The sequence below is a fragment of the Varanus komodoensis genome, unplaced genomic scaffold (assembly GCF_004798865.1).
Source record: "Varanus komodoensis strain SLA01 unplaced genomic scaffold, ASM479886v1 scaffold2, whole genome shotgun sequence".
Classification (NCBI taxonomy): domain Eukaryota; kingdom Metazoa; phylum Chordata; class Lepidosauria; order Squamata; family Varanidae; genus Varanus; species Varanus komodoensis.
The window spans coordinates 41,683,153-41,701,232 of record NW_025335568.1 but is presented as its reverse complement, the minus strand read 5'-3'; the positions used below and the strand labels follow the sequence as shown (position 1 = coordinate 41,701,232).

General features: G+C 43.0%; 1 protein-coding gene across 9 annotated transcripts in view; it reads left to right on the top strand.

The window, feature by feature from the left end:
- Positions 1-18,080, top strand: part of FARP1 (FERM, ARH/RhoGEF and pleckstrin domain protein 1) — a 227,148-nt gene that overhangs the window by 46,732 nt on the left and 162,336 nt on the right. For all 9 annotated transcript variants that reach the window (XR_006414629.1, XM_044429479.1, XM_044429478.1 and 6 more), the window contains exon 2: positions 988-1,182. Coding sequence is in view for 8 of the 9 variants with exons in the window: in XM_044429479.1 (XP_044285414.1) it covers positions 1,012-1,182 (171 nt within the window). In the remaining variant the exon portion in view is untranslated. The remainder of the gene's footprint in view (positions 1-987; positions 1,183-18,080) is intronic.

The following is an 18,080-nucleotide window of genomic DNA, read 5'->3' as shown; positions in this document are numbered from 1 at the left end:
ATCAGGTTAGCTAATGCTGTTTAAAAAAATAAAAGATAAGTCTGTAATTTCATACCAACTTACTAGAAGAACAAGCTCCACTGAAGAGACTAAGATTTAGATTTGAGTAATCATGTAGGAGGTTGAGAAACACAGAAAAAATACCATATAAGTCACATTATGGAAAATGCAAAAATTTATTGTGGTCAAACATTATGCAGATCCCATATATAAAGGGAGAGGAACCTTGTTCCTCCAGGTGTTTTATTTATTTCAAGATTTTATAAATGTCACAATAGACAAATGGCTTTCTGGATGGTTTACAGCAATTAAAAGACAGTCAAACAAAACATAAAAGATAAAATTGTCAATTCCAGTAAATAAAACATCTATTCCATCAGCAGGAGCACCAGCCATGTTGACCTCATACAATGGCCAGATTGGACAAATCTTATATTTAAGCAACAATTTAAAATTTAAAATTCATTAATTAAAACCAACCTAACATTATAAATAAAAAATGAATTAAAACTGCCAGCAGTTAAAATACTCCAAAAATTAAAAAAAAGTATTTGCCTGGTGCCAAAATGACTACAAAGAAGATGCCTGGTGTACATCTCTGGGGAGGCAATTCCCCAAATGGGGCGCCACAACTGAAAGGGCCCTACACCGGGTAGCCGCCTTCTTAGCATCCTTTAAAGGTGGCTCCTGAAGCAGGACCTCTGATGAAGATTTTAGGGTAGGCTTAATGGATGGAGATGTTCTTTTAGATGAAGGACTCCAACTTCCGTCAGTACCACTTTGCATGGCCAATGAATGAAGATCGTCGGAATTGTAGTCTAGCAGTATTTGAAGGACCACACAATACCCATCTCTGCTTTAGAGGAAAATTAATACTTTAAAAAGCTGCATACAATGAGATGTAGATCAGTAAATTCCTGTGTGCCTTGTTGTCTTTGAATACTTTAAATAATATGGTTTCCTTTTTTATCCCTTTCTTTCTGCCAGAAATAGAAACTTGTTTCTGCAAACATGGGTGAAGTGGAGCAGAGGTCAACAGCAGGATCCCGCTTAGGAGTTCAGGAGAATGCTGGGATCAGCACTTTGGAACATGGGCAGAAGTTGCCCACAACGCCTACAGGAAAACTTATTTCTATCAAAGTTCAGATGCTGGATGATACACAGGAAACTTTCGAAATTCTGGTAAGGTGATGCTCAGAGTCTGTGGGTCATTGCTTGGCTGCTTAAGCGTTTTATAAGACCATGATTAGTTGAACAGTTTTCTTCTAACAAAGGGTTGATGCTGCAGTAAGAAGCTAGATATTCTCTGAAGTTGTGTCATCAATTGCTTGAAGCCAGCAAATTTTAAGCGTGCAATCCTGTACGTGTTTACACAGCAAGAGCCCTAGAAAGGACTGAGTGGCTTCTTAGTGGTGGTGACCTGCAATGTCTGCAATGTTTCTTCTCTTGCCTGAGGGCAACATGGCCCAGGCATGCAGCAAGTACAAGCTAGAAGCCCTATTAAGAGTTCAGGACACAGAATAATGGGCTCAGGTTACAGGAAGCCAGTTTCCAGCTAGATAGCAGGAAAACTGTCCTGATTGTTAGAGTGGTGCAGGAATGTAACCAGTGACCTAGGGAGGTTATGGGATCTCCCACATGAGAGGTGTTCAGGATGTCAGCTGGACAGTCACCTGAGAGGGATGGTTTAACTGCGAGTCCTGTGTTGAGCAGGGGCTTGGACCCCTTCTAATAGTACCGCTCTATGATTCTAACCCCAGTGTTGCCCAGCCAGCATGTAGGACTTGTAGGGCTGAACATGCGATTGTGCCCTGTTGCTAATAGATTGCACTGTCATCCACTTATACCATGTTAATCACAAACTTTTAGGAGCAGCATTGTGGGGTATTTGCATATTAATTAGCCCTGTTAATAGCACTAAATCTTACATAAACATTTTATATTTTCATGCATTAGCCTCTTTGACAGCAATGGAGTGGAAGTGGCTTCAGTTTAGTCCCTTCAGTTCTACTGCACTGGAAGGCCCTGTTTTGTTTTCAACCCACCCCTACCCACCCTGTCCTAGTAGTTAACATAATAGCTGTGTTCTCATAAGGAGCCCACTAATGAGTTGGTTTTCATTGTCCTGACAAAGATAGTTACATAACATCAGTGTTTTGAGGGCGGCATCTTACAATGCTACTTGTGTTTGGGTACAGAAGCAAAATGCACACATTGTGAATCAGTTGAGAATGGAATATGTGCTGATTTGGAAAGGACTGAAGTCCCATTTCTTTGCCATTTGCTGAGACAAGTGCTGATTTAAACTCTTGTGTGGGGCTTAGAAATAACAGTGTCAGCTGTCATAACTTTACTACGTTATGTGTAAGGCTTCAGTCCAGGCTCCCAGGCTAGGGATAGGGTAAATGATGAAATAGCTGAATTGATATTTGTACCTGTTGAATCCTTCATCACTGCCTGTCCTAAGCCAGTGCACTGCAGATGCTTTGGAGTGCTGCTTCCATGATTCTTGACCATTGGCTGTGGGGGCTGGGGTTGGTGGGATTTGACATTCCAAGCATCTGGATAGCACCCAATTGAGGAAGTCTGCTTTATCATGATCGATCACTTTATTCTTCCTTAAATGTTTGGAGTCAGCAATTTGGTGGGATTTTCCCCATGATGTGTGTGTGTGTGTGTGTGTGTGTGTGTGTGTAAAGGTGATGGAATGCCCTTTTATGCATATGGGTTTGTTGTGTTAAGACGACTCTAAGTTACTTGAAATGTTAGAATTGTCTTCTTTTACTTTTTCTGTTCCTGGTGTACTATTTGACCTTAGGGTAGTGGAGTAACATTGCCTAACAGGAGAGCCTTTCCATCTGTTCTAAACGGGGGCTTGCTTTTGTTCTGTGTTGCCATCCTGAGGCAGTTTTTGTTTCTTCTTGCTCCATGGTCCCATGATGCTGTTGTTCACTGACATCTTTACACCAGCCACAGAATCAGCTACACCATAGCCATAGAAACAGAACCTGATGTGACCGCGACACTTAGCCCCTGGATCCAGGGCCATACAGTCTTTCAACTGCTTTCTCATGATGCCTCCACACTTGCTATGTCAGAAGACATCAATCAATACATGCATTAAAAGGAAGGACACCTGAATTCATACCCACCCATCTTTCTCTTGTAAAGTCATGAGTGTATTCTGAGTGATAGATGACCTTGACAAAGCTTCCCAGGAGCAAAACTGAATTCTGCCTGTGGTGCCAGTGATTCCATACAGGCAATGCTAATCCTGCACTGCAACTTTGTCTGCAAAGTTGATGCATTCATTTTTACATGAATGGTGCTTTGCTTCACCCTGGGACTTTTGGGGTAGCACAGCAGGGACATGTTGTGGCCCATGAATTTGTAGAGGTGAGGATAACGTGCATAAGGGCCTTATAAAGATCCTTTTTTGTCAGGTAGTCCACTGAATACTGCTTCGGGTGAAACTTGAGTCAGATAAAACAATGTATAAATAATGAAATAGGGTCAATTGAAATGGTCAGCCTGCCTGCTTCCTGGACATTTGTAACTCCCCACATTGCTTTATCCTGCTGCCTTGTGATCTAGCAGCTGAGGAATGCATATTTAGACTCCTCTGCATACTTAGACAGAGAAAAAAATCTTCTACAGCTCCTAGCATTCCTGAGCCACATGGCTGGCTACGTGGGTAATGTTGGGAGCTGTATTTTTCTGTCTAAATATGCACAAGCTTGCACCCTAACTCTTTTTTAGCTGCAGCTTTGATGGGTGTGCTAATTCCCATCATCTTTTTCTGCAGCATCTGTAATTTGAACCATCTTGCTCTCTCTCTCATCTCCTACCCAGTTACTTGGCTAATAGCCTTTTAGTTTTGTCGTTCAAACCTTCAGTGATTGTCAGCTGACCTTGGTGCTAATTCTTGGTATTGCTACCTTCATCATTTAGCCTTGGGTTTGGAGCTGTTTTATTTAGCAGTCTTGCTACTGCTCTGTTGCCCTGTCTATAAAGTCCTTATTTCATCCTTCTTCATTTCCTATTGTTTAGAATACGACTGTCGAGTTTTGCTACTTGCTAGTATTAAATCTGTGGGTTGACAGCTTTTCTTGAGAAACATGAAGTTGAGTGTCTTAATGAACAAACAGGTCTGATACAGGCCAATTGAGAACCAATAGGTTCTGAAAAGGATTGAGGTTGTGAAAAGGATGTCGGTGACCTCATGATGTGACCGTTGAGGGTCTGAAAGCGCAATATTACAATATTTCCTTTTGTAATCTCATAGTTGTCTTTTTGAAAACTTTTTTTACTAGATTCACACTGCATGACAAGCAACATTACAGGATGAGAATGTGTTTTTATTGAATGATGTCTGTTGCTGTTGGCTGAACCCAACTATGCTAACAAACCGTGGTTTGTTAACCACAAACCTCTTACAAAGAGCTCATGGGTTGTGGTTGAGTTGTGAATAGTGGATTGTGTCTCCCAGGTTTAATCTCCAGCATCTTCAAGTAGAGCAGGGAAACACCTTCCTGAAACCCCAGACAGCCACTTCTGCTCAGCATCAGTGCTACTGGGCTACATGGACTTAAGCAGCGTTTCTCTGCTTCCAAGCCCAAATGATGGCTGACCTCCAGGCTGCCAGTCCTGACAATGATGCTGGAATTAGGTGGATGAAACCCATGGTTAACAGATGACTATTACACACCATGGATTTGCTGACAATGATTTGATTAATACATTAGCCAAGGTCAATGCTTTCTTCTTTTATGAAGACTTTGGGAGATGTTAAACTATATTAAAGGAAATGGCAGAGGTGGTAGTTTTTCTTTTCCTGTCAGGAACAGTTGGCTTTTAATTAAATATTTTGGAAAGGTTTATACCAGGGTATGAGACAAAGTTAATTGCCATTTCCCCTTTTATTCAGCTTTGGGGGAAATTAAAACACCCACCAAGTTCATAGATTACTTGTATTAAATATATTGCTTGGTTGAGGTTGATTATTCTCCTTCATGTCGCTTCTTTCAAAAATAGGTTTAAGACTTATGAAGGCAAAGAGCCTCTTTGCAGAGCTGCTGTCTCACTCACCCGTATTCCTTCATTCTTCTAAGAACATAAGAAAAGCCCTGCTGGGTTCGACCCATGCTCCGTCCATGCAAGCACTCCATTCCCATGGTGGCAAACCAGCTGCCCAGGATTCCTCAAGCAGGATGGGTGCAAGAGCTCTGCCTGCCCAAGCAACTGGTGTATGCAGACATGCCGCCTCTGGTGAAGGAGGTAGCACAAACTCTGTGAGACTAGTAGCCACTGGTTGCCTCATTCTCCATGAATTCATCGAGCTCCCTTTTAAAACCATCCAAAGTGATGGCCAACACTACTTCCTGTGACAGGGAATTACATTATTTAACTGTGCTGTGTAAATAAACACAGCCTTCTATCTGTCCTGACTCTTCCTCCAGTCACCTGGGGTGATCCCAGGTTCTAGTATTATGAGAGAAGAAGAAAAATGTCTCCCTGTCCACTTTCTCCACCCCACACTTAATTTTGAATGCTTCTATCATGTTTTCCCTTACTCAACCTTTTTGTAAGTCCAAGTTGTTTAACTTCCTTATAGGGGAGTTGCTCCAACCCCTTCATCATTTAAGCTCATGATGGAGACACATGCTTTTTAACATTCAGTGTGTACATGTTCTAGCTAGTTATTTTAGCCTCCTGTTAATATACAGTTAACCCATTTGTCAAGATTTGAATTTGAAGGTGTGTTGAACAAAATATTCTTTGCCATGAGGATGCTGTGCCATGCATTCCCAACTTCCCCTCCCAGCTCTTCTTTGCTTTCCCCTTGCTACTCAATCCTCCAAGACCTCCTCTGAGACTTCACCAATCATGGTCCCAGGTTTCATGCCGCCATCATCAGAGGTTGCCAGAAGACCCTGGCAGTACAAGAAGCAGTTAGGACTCTTGGGGGAATGCCTTGGAAATGCCTCCTGGAGAGATGGAAGAGAATGCTGGGCCACCATCTATTCCCCCCACCCCACCAGAAATCAGGTACCCTAAGATCCATGATTGGATGGTGGCCAGGTTCACTTACTAAAGAGGACTACTCATGAGTTAGGTTTTCTTCTGTTGAGATGCATTTGTGTTCTGGGTAGGGCTCTAGTAGCTCTGCCAAGCGTTGGCTTGTAACTAGAGAGCTGTAGGAAACAATGGCTGAATTTCAGTTCTGCTCTCTGTATTATTTTCTTTTTGATCTTTTTTCTGTTTGGTCCTCTGCGCTACTGGCTCCAGACTTCTACCTGACTCTGCTTTTGGACTGTGTTTTTATTTGACTGACCTTGGCTATGACCTTGACTGCACTTTAGCCCTTGCTTTGCAGGAAAAAGAACTCTCTGTCTGGTGAAAATGTGCTTTCCTGCTTAATTTATTACTGGATGCATGTTTTCTTGTATTTGCTTAGTAAAGAGGCAGGACTCAGTTTAGTGCACATTGATCATGTTTATTTCCTATATGCTGACTTCATTTGCAAAGGCTAATAATTCATTGATAGATACAATTTTAAAATTCAAGATTGGAGACATGAAAGGAGACTGCATATATCACACACCGAGGGTGGAGTAATGATGCTGTGACCCAGTTTGCATGACAGACTGGACTCATTGAAGGTTATTCACTTCAGCATGAGATGGAACATACTCTGATACAACCCAGGACAGGTGTGATGGTGGGGAAGGGGTGTTGCTGTTTTGTGTGAACTGTGGTTTATTTGGGAGTTTAACAGCCTTCACATAATATTCAGTTTGTAGTAGGGTTATGTGAACGTTGTTTAACATGCACTTAACTCTTGGTGACCAGGTTTGCTCGACATATGAATCCCCAATCTGGGGTTGCATGTTCAAAATGTGTTGACTGGCAGGCTCAGTAGCTCACCGTGGGTTAACCAACCTTCGGTGAGCCTAGTTTGTTGTGCGAACCAGCCATAAAGGTTTCCTTTCCTCTGCCTCACAGCTATGAAGCTGCATGCACAAGGAAAAGCATTACTGGATACGTATAATGTGGTTTTATGAAGATGAACAATATATGACATGCCTACAAAAAGGCTGGAAACATGTTTCAGTGATGTGAAGGGATCATAGCATCCTGCTCAGAGCAGCAATCCCAGTTAAATAATTTGAGCAAACAGTAGGCCGGTCTCCATACTTAGTACAGGTAAGTGTATCAAATACGGATTGTCATTCTCTGAGAAGCCCTCCTGGTGCTGGTGCTTTTGACCCCTCAGCACACAGGTGATTTCAAGTATGTTTATATTTGGTTTTTGCATTCTATAGCTTCTTAGTCATTCTTATTTTTATGTATTGATTTCTGTTTATATCCTGCCTTCCCACCCTCCCTCCCCCCCCCATGAACCCAAGGTGGCTTTCATAATACATTTTATCCTCACAACAACCCTGTGAGGGTCTTCCCACAGTTCCTGTGACTCAGGTTTGTGCTGGGTTTTATCACAGCTGTTCAGAGTCCTGTTACGGAAGTGTGGGTCCCCAAACTTTTTTGGTTGGTGAGCACATTTGGTATTTTGTCAAAATAGCCATTCTCCTGAAGACAAGTTGGTGAGAACAGAAGAATAGTGCTTCTTCATGGACTTTGAACCTTGCACACACGGGCTCTGCGCAGTGTGTGGAATCTGTTCGAGAAGATTCCAAAGCCAATGATTTCTTCTCAGTGGGAACCCCTCTCCCGGCCACACCGCAGCACATAATCCTCACTTCTTCTTCAACCACCATCGTGCTTCCTCCTCTGCTCTCGTAGCTATTCGCTTACCTTTTCATGTGTTCTTTCCTTTCTCTTCTAATGTAGGATCTCTCATTTCCCCTTTCCAGTCTTGTCTCTTTTTTCTGTCACCTCATCCTTTAAAAAAATCTTCAAAAATATACTCAGCCCCACGTTTCTCTACTGCTCACTTTTTATTTTTTTCTCTGCCTTATTACCCTTTTTCTGGTGCCACAGTGGTGCTCAAAGCTTCATTTAGACATTGCTCAAGCTGTGGCAGCAACCTGCCTCCACCCGACAGCCACTCACTTTGCCTCTTCTTGTCAGAAAAGGTCGCTTGGTGGAAGCCCACTGCCAGGCCTTCCCCAAATGAGCAAGAAAGCATGAGGCTGACTGCCTGAAAGCAGAGCTGTGGAGCAGGGTCTTCTGGGACTGGCTCCCCCCAGCTGCTGGAACGAGCGGCCATGTCGGAGGCCCCAGAGTCTTCCTCTACATTACTCACTGCAGGGTTCCCTTCAAGTGATCTGCCGACTGCAGGCCACGTGATGAAAGAAGTTGCTGGGGAAGAAGCAGGAGCCTTCAAAATGGCCGACGCTTCTAAAGCCGAAGACTGTGGCAAACACTCCAAGGCCAAGCACCAGGCGCTCCCTGCTGACCTCCTGTGCACACTCAATACAGAGCAGGAGCCCAGCACCAAACACCATCCATCATTAATACTGAGAGGAAACCAGGAGGCCTTGATCCCAGTGCACCAGGCTGCACTAGCCACCAAGTTCTCCAAGCCCTCACTAGAAAACCCTTCAAGCCCATGGCTACTGCACCCGTACACCTACTGTCATGGAAGACTGCCTTCCTAGTGGCAATCACCTCAGCCATCTTATGGGTTGACCTGCCCTATCTCACCTTCCATGGGGACAAGTTGGTGCTCTGACCCAGTGCTTCCTTTCTACCCTGGAGGTTTAAGGTTTCCACCTTCCACTTCAACAAGATACAGTTACTGGCCTTCCTCATGGCACTGTGAGGCCTGATAGAGACGGCACTGCACTCTCTTGATGTCTTTCCCTTCATTCAATGTGACTCTTCATATGCTACAGTAATGGAAACAAGGGACTCCTTGCAAAGATTGGCAAGATGGGTTGTTTTCCTAATCTACAAGCCTACAAGGACTCCAGACCTTCGGGCCAATGCACGCCCAGTCCATGTGAGGAATGACAACTTCCATGGCTGTCTTATGCTGGGTACCCCCGCCTGACCTTTGCAAGGCTGCAACTTGGTAGAACCTGTCAGATTTCCTGAAACCCAGCTGCCATGACGTGCAAGCCAGAGCGGACTGTGCCTTCAGCGGGGCAATCTTGTCATTGATCTTTCAGTAGCGACACTGTCTGTCTCTAGTTGCCCATGTGTTACACACAGAGACCACAAAGAAGAAAAGCAGATTGCTTACCTGTAATTGTTGTTATCTGAGTGCATTCACACAAACCTGTCCTCCTTCCCCTCTGTGGTGTCACCCTCGGATGGCCCAGCTGCCCACTGTGGGATTCATGTGGGCCCCTGGGAGCTGGTCCACCTGACATGGGGCCACAATGGCAGGCTCATGGCTATTCAGACTGAGGATCAGGTGGGAGCCCTTTCCTCATGTCAGGACATGCTGAGGGAAGGGTGCCTGCTGAATAGAAATAATTAACGTTGGAATCTTCCTGAACAGGCTCCATGCTTGCGTGTGGAGCCCATATGTGTGAATGAACAGATGACCATTCAAAGAACAACAGCCAGAGGTAAGCAACCTGTCTTTATTTGCCCATGAAACTTAAGTACAAGGCAGAAATGGGGCTTGAGCTCCAAAATGTAAAACTGCTCATTTCAGCCCATATTTTTCTGCTCCAACATCCGTTCCACTGAAGGGAAATGGCTAATGCTCAAAGATAAGCCACTTGGCTCAAGAGCTATATGCAAGGGAGAGGTGGGGGCTGGTATTCACATGCCAACTCATAAATTTGTCCTCTTGAAGGACAATAAAATGATAATTTCGCTTAAAGTAAACTGGTGGTGCACAGAGAATTTGCAAAATGCAGCCAATACATTCTTGGAAATAAAGCTAGCACTAGAGGCTGATGTGTCACTTTGTAGTATGCCAGGCTCTCGGTTATTTATTTATTTTTAAATAAAAAAGTTAAAAATAGAATAAAAATCAGGAAGATAGATAAAAATCAGTGTCCATCAGATAAGGAAGATCTATGGTAACTGTATCAAATAAGTCTCTCTCTCCCTCTCCCTCTCCCTCCCCCTCCCTCCCTCTCTCCCTCCCTCCCTCCCCCCCCCTCTCTCTCTCTCTCTCTCTCTCTCTCTCTCTCTCTCTCTCTCTGCCGCCTCAGCCTCTTCTTCCTCCTCCTCCAGTTTCAGTAGTTTACATCAAGGGGGAAGCATCAGGCAAGGGAGCTCTGCAGAAACCACAAACAAAGCAATGTTTTGAGCTTTCTCTTTCTGTTCTTAACTGCGACATGAGTTGTTCTTCCCTCCAACTTTGGAAATGAACAGTGGGTCAAGTGTCAGCTATTCATCATTCTAAGGCTTTCTTCTCAGTGCCTGAAATTATGTGGTAGGCACTGTCAAGGCTATTCCCCGTGGAAAGTAGGGCATTTAAATATTCACTGAGTGGTCCCAACAGCTGGATCTCAAGAAATTAGGAAGAGAGACTGTGACATTTTTCTTTCATAACTAAAAACTGAGTTTTAACTCTCAGCAGAACACATTTGGCACAGACTCTTAAAAAACGCTTAGCAGAAAGATAATTAGATTGTCTTAATTGGAATGCAGAGATTTTGAGTTTGTTCTTTTAAAATACAAATGTTTTTTCAGAGTGATAAAACATGGTCTTAGTATTGAACAGTTTTATGGCTTAACTGCATTGTATATAGCCATAAATTAATTTTATGTGCAGGAATTCATTTTAAAATTGGCAACTGTGAAAGATTTAAAACCTTCTCATCTTGGTCTTCAGTATCACATGTACTCTCTAGTTGTTCTTCTTCCCAGTTTCAAAACTTGTCTACATTTACTTGGGAAAATGCCGATTTGAATAGAGGGACTTAATTCTGAGAAAATATGTGCTGTCAATTCCACTCTAGATCAGAAACAAACCTACCTTTTCTGCAGGAAATTTAGCACATGTATGTTATGAATTGTCCTAGATTTCCCACATACTTGCATACTGGTGCTTAAGTTGGTGTGGAAACAAAACACACATGAACACTTCGGGCCTATACGTGTCCTTAGGTGTCCTTCCTATTTAATGGGGGGGGGGCATTCTGCACCACTATTTCACCCCTCCATATTGAAATGCAGTCAGATCAGCTTACAAATGTCAGAATAAAAGAAAAATAATACAAACAGGGTAAATAATTCAAAACAAACAGAAGCAGCCAAACGGTGTTGAAAACAGCAATGTAATAAAATGGGAAGCTGATACTTATTACAAAAAGTTAACTTCATTGTTTTATTTATTTATTTACAATATTTTTACCCCATCCTACATGGAAATCATCCTGGGACGGCTTACAGTAATGAGAGCAATAGCTAAACAACATATTTAATAACAAACAAAAAATGAAATGCGACTGTAAATATATTAAAACCAAGTTAAAATTTTCTTTGTCGTAAGGACCAGTTTCTGATCAGGGTCACTGAGACAGCATTAGCAGAAAAATTCTTTCCGACTGATATTTGCATTATACAAGGTGAGCACAGTAAAATACTGCGTTAAGCTCCTCTGTTAATAGAGCAACATACAAGACTGATTTCTATGCACTGGGGTGTGTTCAGTAGAAAAACAGCAGGGCAGGGAGCCATTTTCAGCTGTTGGCCCCAGGTGGGGAGTTTGGGAGTCACATGCCAGCCGTGGGTGTGGCCACTGCTCAGTGTGAATGCAGCCCCTGCTGGCATGGTGAGCCGTGCCTTCATACGCACCACATGCTGATGTGGGGGAGCAATTTTCCTTGGTCAGTTCTGGGAGGCACGCTCTTTCTTAGCTTTATCCAGAGGAAAACAGCTTATGTCAGTTCTGTTGCTGTCCAGAGACAAGCTCTGTCCCCATGTTGCAGAGCTGGGTCAGGAGAAGTGACTTATCCCCAACTTGCCACAGATCAGAGATACACCTTTCCCTTTTTCAGCATTGAGGCAGATGGCCGTGGCGGGCCTTGCAGATTGGGTAGGGTTTTAACAAGCAGTTTGGTAGGCCAGGTGGGGAAACCCAGTGGCTGCATTTGACCAGTAGCTGGAGATTCCCCATTCTTGTTTTACAGAAAAGGAAGCTTTGATTGCCAGGATTTTCAAAACAGTGTTCATGTTACAGTACAAATAACAAATGTTCCACTGAGATGTGCCAGTTTGCCTCTCAATAGCTTGGTGCCAGATAGAAAAGCATGCATAATGAGATGGGAGAAAGGAGCAGCCATATTTTTCCATCTCTTTCCATTGTGGCCTTTTAAGAAGCTTGTGCATGTTTAGGTTGTATAACAACAACCCCAGAACTTACAGCATCCCCTGGCTCATCATTTGGGACTTTCATAGTATCAAAACCTGCATAGAAATGTACTATTGGTGGCTTTTTAAAAGTTGATTTCGCTGCTTGGTTTTCTTTTCCCTATTTCATGTGATTTACATCCTATGTATTTATAATGAAAAGGGTATGTGAATATTAGATAGGATTTACTGAGAAACCTCATTGGGCTTATTGTTTGTCAGCTTGAGTTATTTTTTTCCTCCTGATTTTTATGTTTATCCAGAAATTTGACTTCTCTTTGGGTGTCTCAAATCTTAATGGTCTTTTCGAACATTTAAGACACATCCTCTTAAATCCACACATTTTATTTTATTAGTTATGGCTCTTTATCTCTGTGCTGAACCTCAACTCTTAACAATGTTTAGAAAAGCATGTAATGGGACTGGAAAAAATAGTTCACATTGCTAGAAGTGGATGTTATATTTTTGGATACCAAGCCTACATAATGCTAAATAATTACCTTACATTCCTAACTATCAGTGACACATTTATATGTGCCTGGCTATTTATTTTGTCCTTCAACCCCATCCTTATCAGCAGTTAAGCAACACAATTCTACCAGAAATTACTGAGGCTGCAATCAGTTATCACTTGCCTGGGATCCACTGAATTCCATGGATCTTACCCCTGACTAGAGGTGTGTAGAATTCATCTATCAAACAAATTGTACAGTTTCTTTGTCTCTCTCCACCTTCCCCATCTTCCATGATGGCATCCTTGGCAGCTTTCCCTCGCTGTGCTACCCGAAATATCAGGCTCTCCCCCTCCAATGGCCATTTGCTATGCCTTGTCTGCCTGGGCTAGGCCATCACAGAGCAGGCATGGAGACACCAGGACCTCCCATCATCTTGAACATCAGCACCCAGGAGGCTACACTCCCAAGAGAATGCCCCAGTGCCCCTGTAGGCTAACTTGCTTCTCCTACAATCCCTGGGTGCTAAAGTGAGGGTGATGTTGTTGACATTGGAGATCAGCTTGATACCATGGTGGTCCATCTGGCAGTGTCATTGCGCTCAGGGACCAGGAGATGCTGGGACTGATCCCACTCTACCTCATCTGTAGGAATTGGGCCTCCAACTGGTCGCCCTCACTCATCTGCTCCAGAGCAGGGTCTGGGTTACTCAGTGATGCTGTCTGAGTCAACATTGGCCCATGGTACCAAGAACAGTGATGCTGGGCTGCCACGAGGACAGGCCATCTGGCAGAAATCAGCTCTTAGTATTGAATCAACCCCAGGCCTTGGTGCTTGTAGAACCTGAAGTCGATCTACTCACAGTCCCATCAGAGCTGTCCCCAGATTCAGCTGTGGTGACCCAAGACCTGGCATCCCCTTCAGAGGAGAAGGGGCATTTTTTGGAGCAGGTGCTCAGGATGGTCTCAGACCTGGGACTAGAGACAGCTACAACCAGTCTTCTGTGCCTTAGCCTCTGAGAATTTGACACTGATGATGCTCCCATTCTTCCCCATTTTGCTCCACATTGCCCAGCAGTCATGAAAATCCCCACTACCTCCCTACACATGCCAAAGAGGGTGAAGTCAATGTACCAGGAGCTGGGAAGGACGTTCCATTCTTATTCCAGCACACAGAGCCCAACTGCAGGATTGTTGAGTTGCTGCAAGGGACGTCAAAGCAGGAGCATATGACACCAGTCTATCTCAAGGGACATTTACTGAACGTCTGGGCAAGGTGAATATGGGGCTGCATCCTTTGGACTTAAAAGTCTCCCATTCCAAAGTAACCATGGGCTTATACCAACAGTTCAGATGGAAAAAGAGAGGTGCCACGTGTGAGTGACTTTAGGGATGCCTCTCACCTGCTCTGAACTGAGACATCCAAGCTCGCCTAGTACCAGACCTCTGTGGCTAGGCACCATGTGGAGTGTAATGGCAAGGCTCTGATGGGCGCAGTGGCTGTCAGCCAACATGCCTAGCTCTGTTCAACTGGACTCCCCCAGGAGACGTGATCCTGCATTGAGGATCTCCCCTTTGGTAGGGAGGGTCTCCTTAATGTGTGAGCAGACGACTGGATGGACTCCATCCAGAAAGGCAGGTTGATGGTCAGGTGTAAGGGGTTCCAGCCGCTAGGCCACATAAGTGGTTCAGGACCTCATACTCCCAACAGCAGAGGAGGGCATACACTAAACACCCCCACAGGCTCCAGTAAGCCTCTCGACAAAAGAGGCACTATGCCTGCTTCAGGCAGTCACATAATTGTCCAGAGGGAGCCAAGTGCCAGCACTGATTATCCCCACTGGTGGCCCCACTCACGTCGCTTCTTGACTACACCACCTTAGACAGGCACCTCGACTGATTTCTCCCTACATGGGAAATAATAACATCAGATTTGTGGTTCTTGGCCATTGTGGAAAGAGATGGAGCAACGGATATTAGACCTAATGGTTAAATGGCTTCATGGCCAGAGGCTGAGTACTTCAAGTTACTTGAGGCTACAGGCAAGCAATAGGTGGCTGCTGTATATTGAAGAAAGAGAACTGGGTCAGATTGCCCTGAGTCATAACTATCCAGTAACTTTCCCTGGAAGCAGAAATAATGAAACTTAGGCTGTTGTACTTTGGGTACATCATAAGAAAGCAAAACTCACTGGAGAAGACAGTAAGGCTAGGGGAAGTCAAAGGGAGAAGAAGAAGAGAAAGACCAAATATGAGAGAGATCAGTTTTCTAAAGGAAGCCACATCCTGGAGTTAACAAGAGCTTAGCAAAGCTGTCAAGGACAGGACATTTTGGAAGGCATACTGAGTATTGAACTGTTTCCTCCTCAGTTGTGTGTGTTCATCCTGAGTATCTTTCACCTGGAATTCTGCTTAGTGCATTATGCAGGGGAGGACAAGTTTGTTGGGTTTGGGGGCCAGTTTTGCTCCCTGAAAGGGCCATACTCTTGATTTGCCATTGAATTTGCTGGCAGCAGTCCAGAAAACAGCAAATAAGCAACAAATGCCATCTGAAATATCTAAATTGAAAAGAAGCTAAATTTGGCCGTATTAGCCTTCTAGCACACCAACAGTTTTTATGCAGTCCTCACAGATTTTTGTGTGATTGCAGAGAGGGGCAGGAGGCAGCAGTGGCTGCTTATTGACTGCCTCTGCATTCATTCCTCTTTGCTGTCACTTCAGTCAAAGCCTGAACATTTTTTTAAATAACATGTTTTGTAATGATCTGTACAGTAGATGAGATTGCCTTCCAATTTTTCTGGATTGAGAGTGGGCATGTGGTCCATTTCTTTTATGTAAATAAGGTTCTTTTTTCTGATGTCATGCATTTCTGGTGGTGATTTGGTTTTCTACTTATTTTTTGTTTGGAAGGCTTCTTTTCTGAGTTTTTAACCAAGACCAAAACAATGTATATGTGGAATGATTTTCTTCTTAAACAGTGACATTTGCAAGATCAACTCAGGCTGTTTTGTTTTGCAGTTCTGTGACTGTGGCTTATCCACATTCAGCAGGGAATTTACTCAGTGTTCTGTTTCGTACTACAAAAATAAATACTGTCTCATCAATCCCACCTGGTTGTTCATTTTGCTTTACTTTTTCTGTAAGGTAGATTGTGCTGTTGAGAAGTACTTCTCTTCAATGTGACTGTGCAGTGCTAGATTGCTTCCTCTTGTTGCAGCAGCTTTAACATTTGTTCTAATATTGTCAACATATAGTAGCAAACTGGGCTATTCCATTATTATGAACACGTCATCTTCTTTGAAAGCTCAAAGACCATGGTAAAGTCCAGCAATACAACTGTAGAATATGTAGTGCATATGAAAGCTGTGTTTGGAATGGGTCTGCATACTTGTTATTGTCCATGTGATGACTGGAGACATTTTAAATTTCGAGAAAGACTGTTGCTAATCTAACCAGTAAACTGTATCAGTTTTCCTTAATCTGGTGCTCTGCAAATGTGTTTTACTACGACACCCATAATTTCTTGCCACCGTGACCAATGGCCATGCTGGCTGAGTGGACAGGATTAAGGGATTTGCAACACAACCACTGGCCATGGTGACTAGAAATTATGTGCGCTGCAGTACAACACATCTGGAAGTCATCTGGTTGGAGAATATTGCTTCATATTCTTACAGAATGCTATCTTCTGTGCATATGTGATGAATAAGTTCATGGACCAAAACTAAGAGGATCCCGAGAATCATCCAAGTGGTGATTTTTCTGACAGATAACTTGTTTCTCTTTTACCAGGCCACTACATAGAACCTTGTTTAAAAATATTGACAGTAATTGAGAGATGCTACCTGCATTCTTAGATTGAACACACTAGCACTTTCATGGATAATTAAGGTATTATACAAACTACAGTGATACTCATTGGGCAGTAGCTATTTGGACTAACTTAAGAAACCTCTAACATAATGATAGCTGGTATGACATGTTTTTCAGGGAAATTCAAAAGTGCCAGCTTTACACTATTGGTGTTCAGCTAGGAGTCCTTTATGGTAGTGCAGTGTAATTTACATTAATGCTAGTGTCCAGCTGGATATTAGCTGTTACAGTGATTCTCTCCATCTCCTCTGTCTTCCCCACTTTCTTAATACCTCATAAATGCTAGATTAAGGACACTGTATAATAGAAAGTCAATTTAAGCTTAGTTTCTGTGGAATGAATGTTCCCGTACTACTATTGCCTAGTCATTGTGCATTGGCAAATAGCCCAGAGGATCAATTCATATGCGAAATTTGGGCATGGGCAAACCTAATTTTATAAGTGACAAACTGTGGTTTCTGCTGCAGAGGAAGTAGCAAATCTGAGTGTATCGGGAAGGAAAGAATGGCTGAATTCACACAATATGATCATCCATGGTGGCTTAAAAAACAGGACTGGATTGTGGATTGTCTGAACCCTGTCGGAGCAGTTAACAAGCCACATTGGTGGATTCATTTAATATAACAAGCCACCTTTGGATATAAGCCACTCTTGCTTATTGTGGGAACCTAATCAATGACTGAGTTTGGATCATCATTGAGAAAAGTAGTCATGGTGGCCTCTTTTGCCTGCCTCTGTATGTAATAGGCACACAGTGCATGATGCACCTAAGTGCAACACTTGGGCTCCTTGTGTCGTATGAACCAGTGAGGTGCATGGCAGGGCTGCTTTAAACCCACCCTAAAACCCATCAATTGTAAAACAGACAGATCACACAATATGCAACTGACGCATGACAGATGGAGAAAAGAAGGTTTCTCCATCTGTGTAATGTAAACCTGGCCAATATCTAAGCTTGTGCTACTTTCCTGATTCTCCAAACCATGGTTTGGAATGCAGAATAAAGAATACTGTGTGTGACCTGATCCAGTTTGTTCAAATTGCACTCACCATTTCAGTTGTTACAGTATACAGATGCTTACAAGTTAGGTTTAACTCTCAAGTGCGTTAATCTGGAGTATAAGCTTCACTGACTTTAATTGCATTTACTTCTTTTTTTATACTAAGTTTTATTTGAAATTATAATCCTAAAAACAAAGAAAAACTAAAAACAACATCAATCATCAAAAACATTGGGCCTGCTGGGTCAACCCCCACACCTTTCTTTTTCCATTTATAATAACTTAAAAACATATTTAAATCTAAATTGCATTTACTTCTGAATAAACTCACCTAGGATTGCATTGTTAGTAACTGGATAATAAGAATTTTGGGTGCTTTGTAGGTTTGTAAAACCTTAAGGATGCAGTCTTGTATGTGTTTAAACAGAAATATAACTAAACCTTGCTGGGTTGGAAATGCTAGAAGTTGTAGGA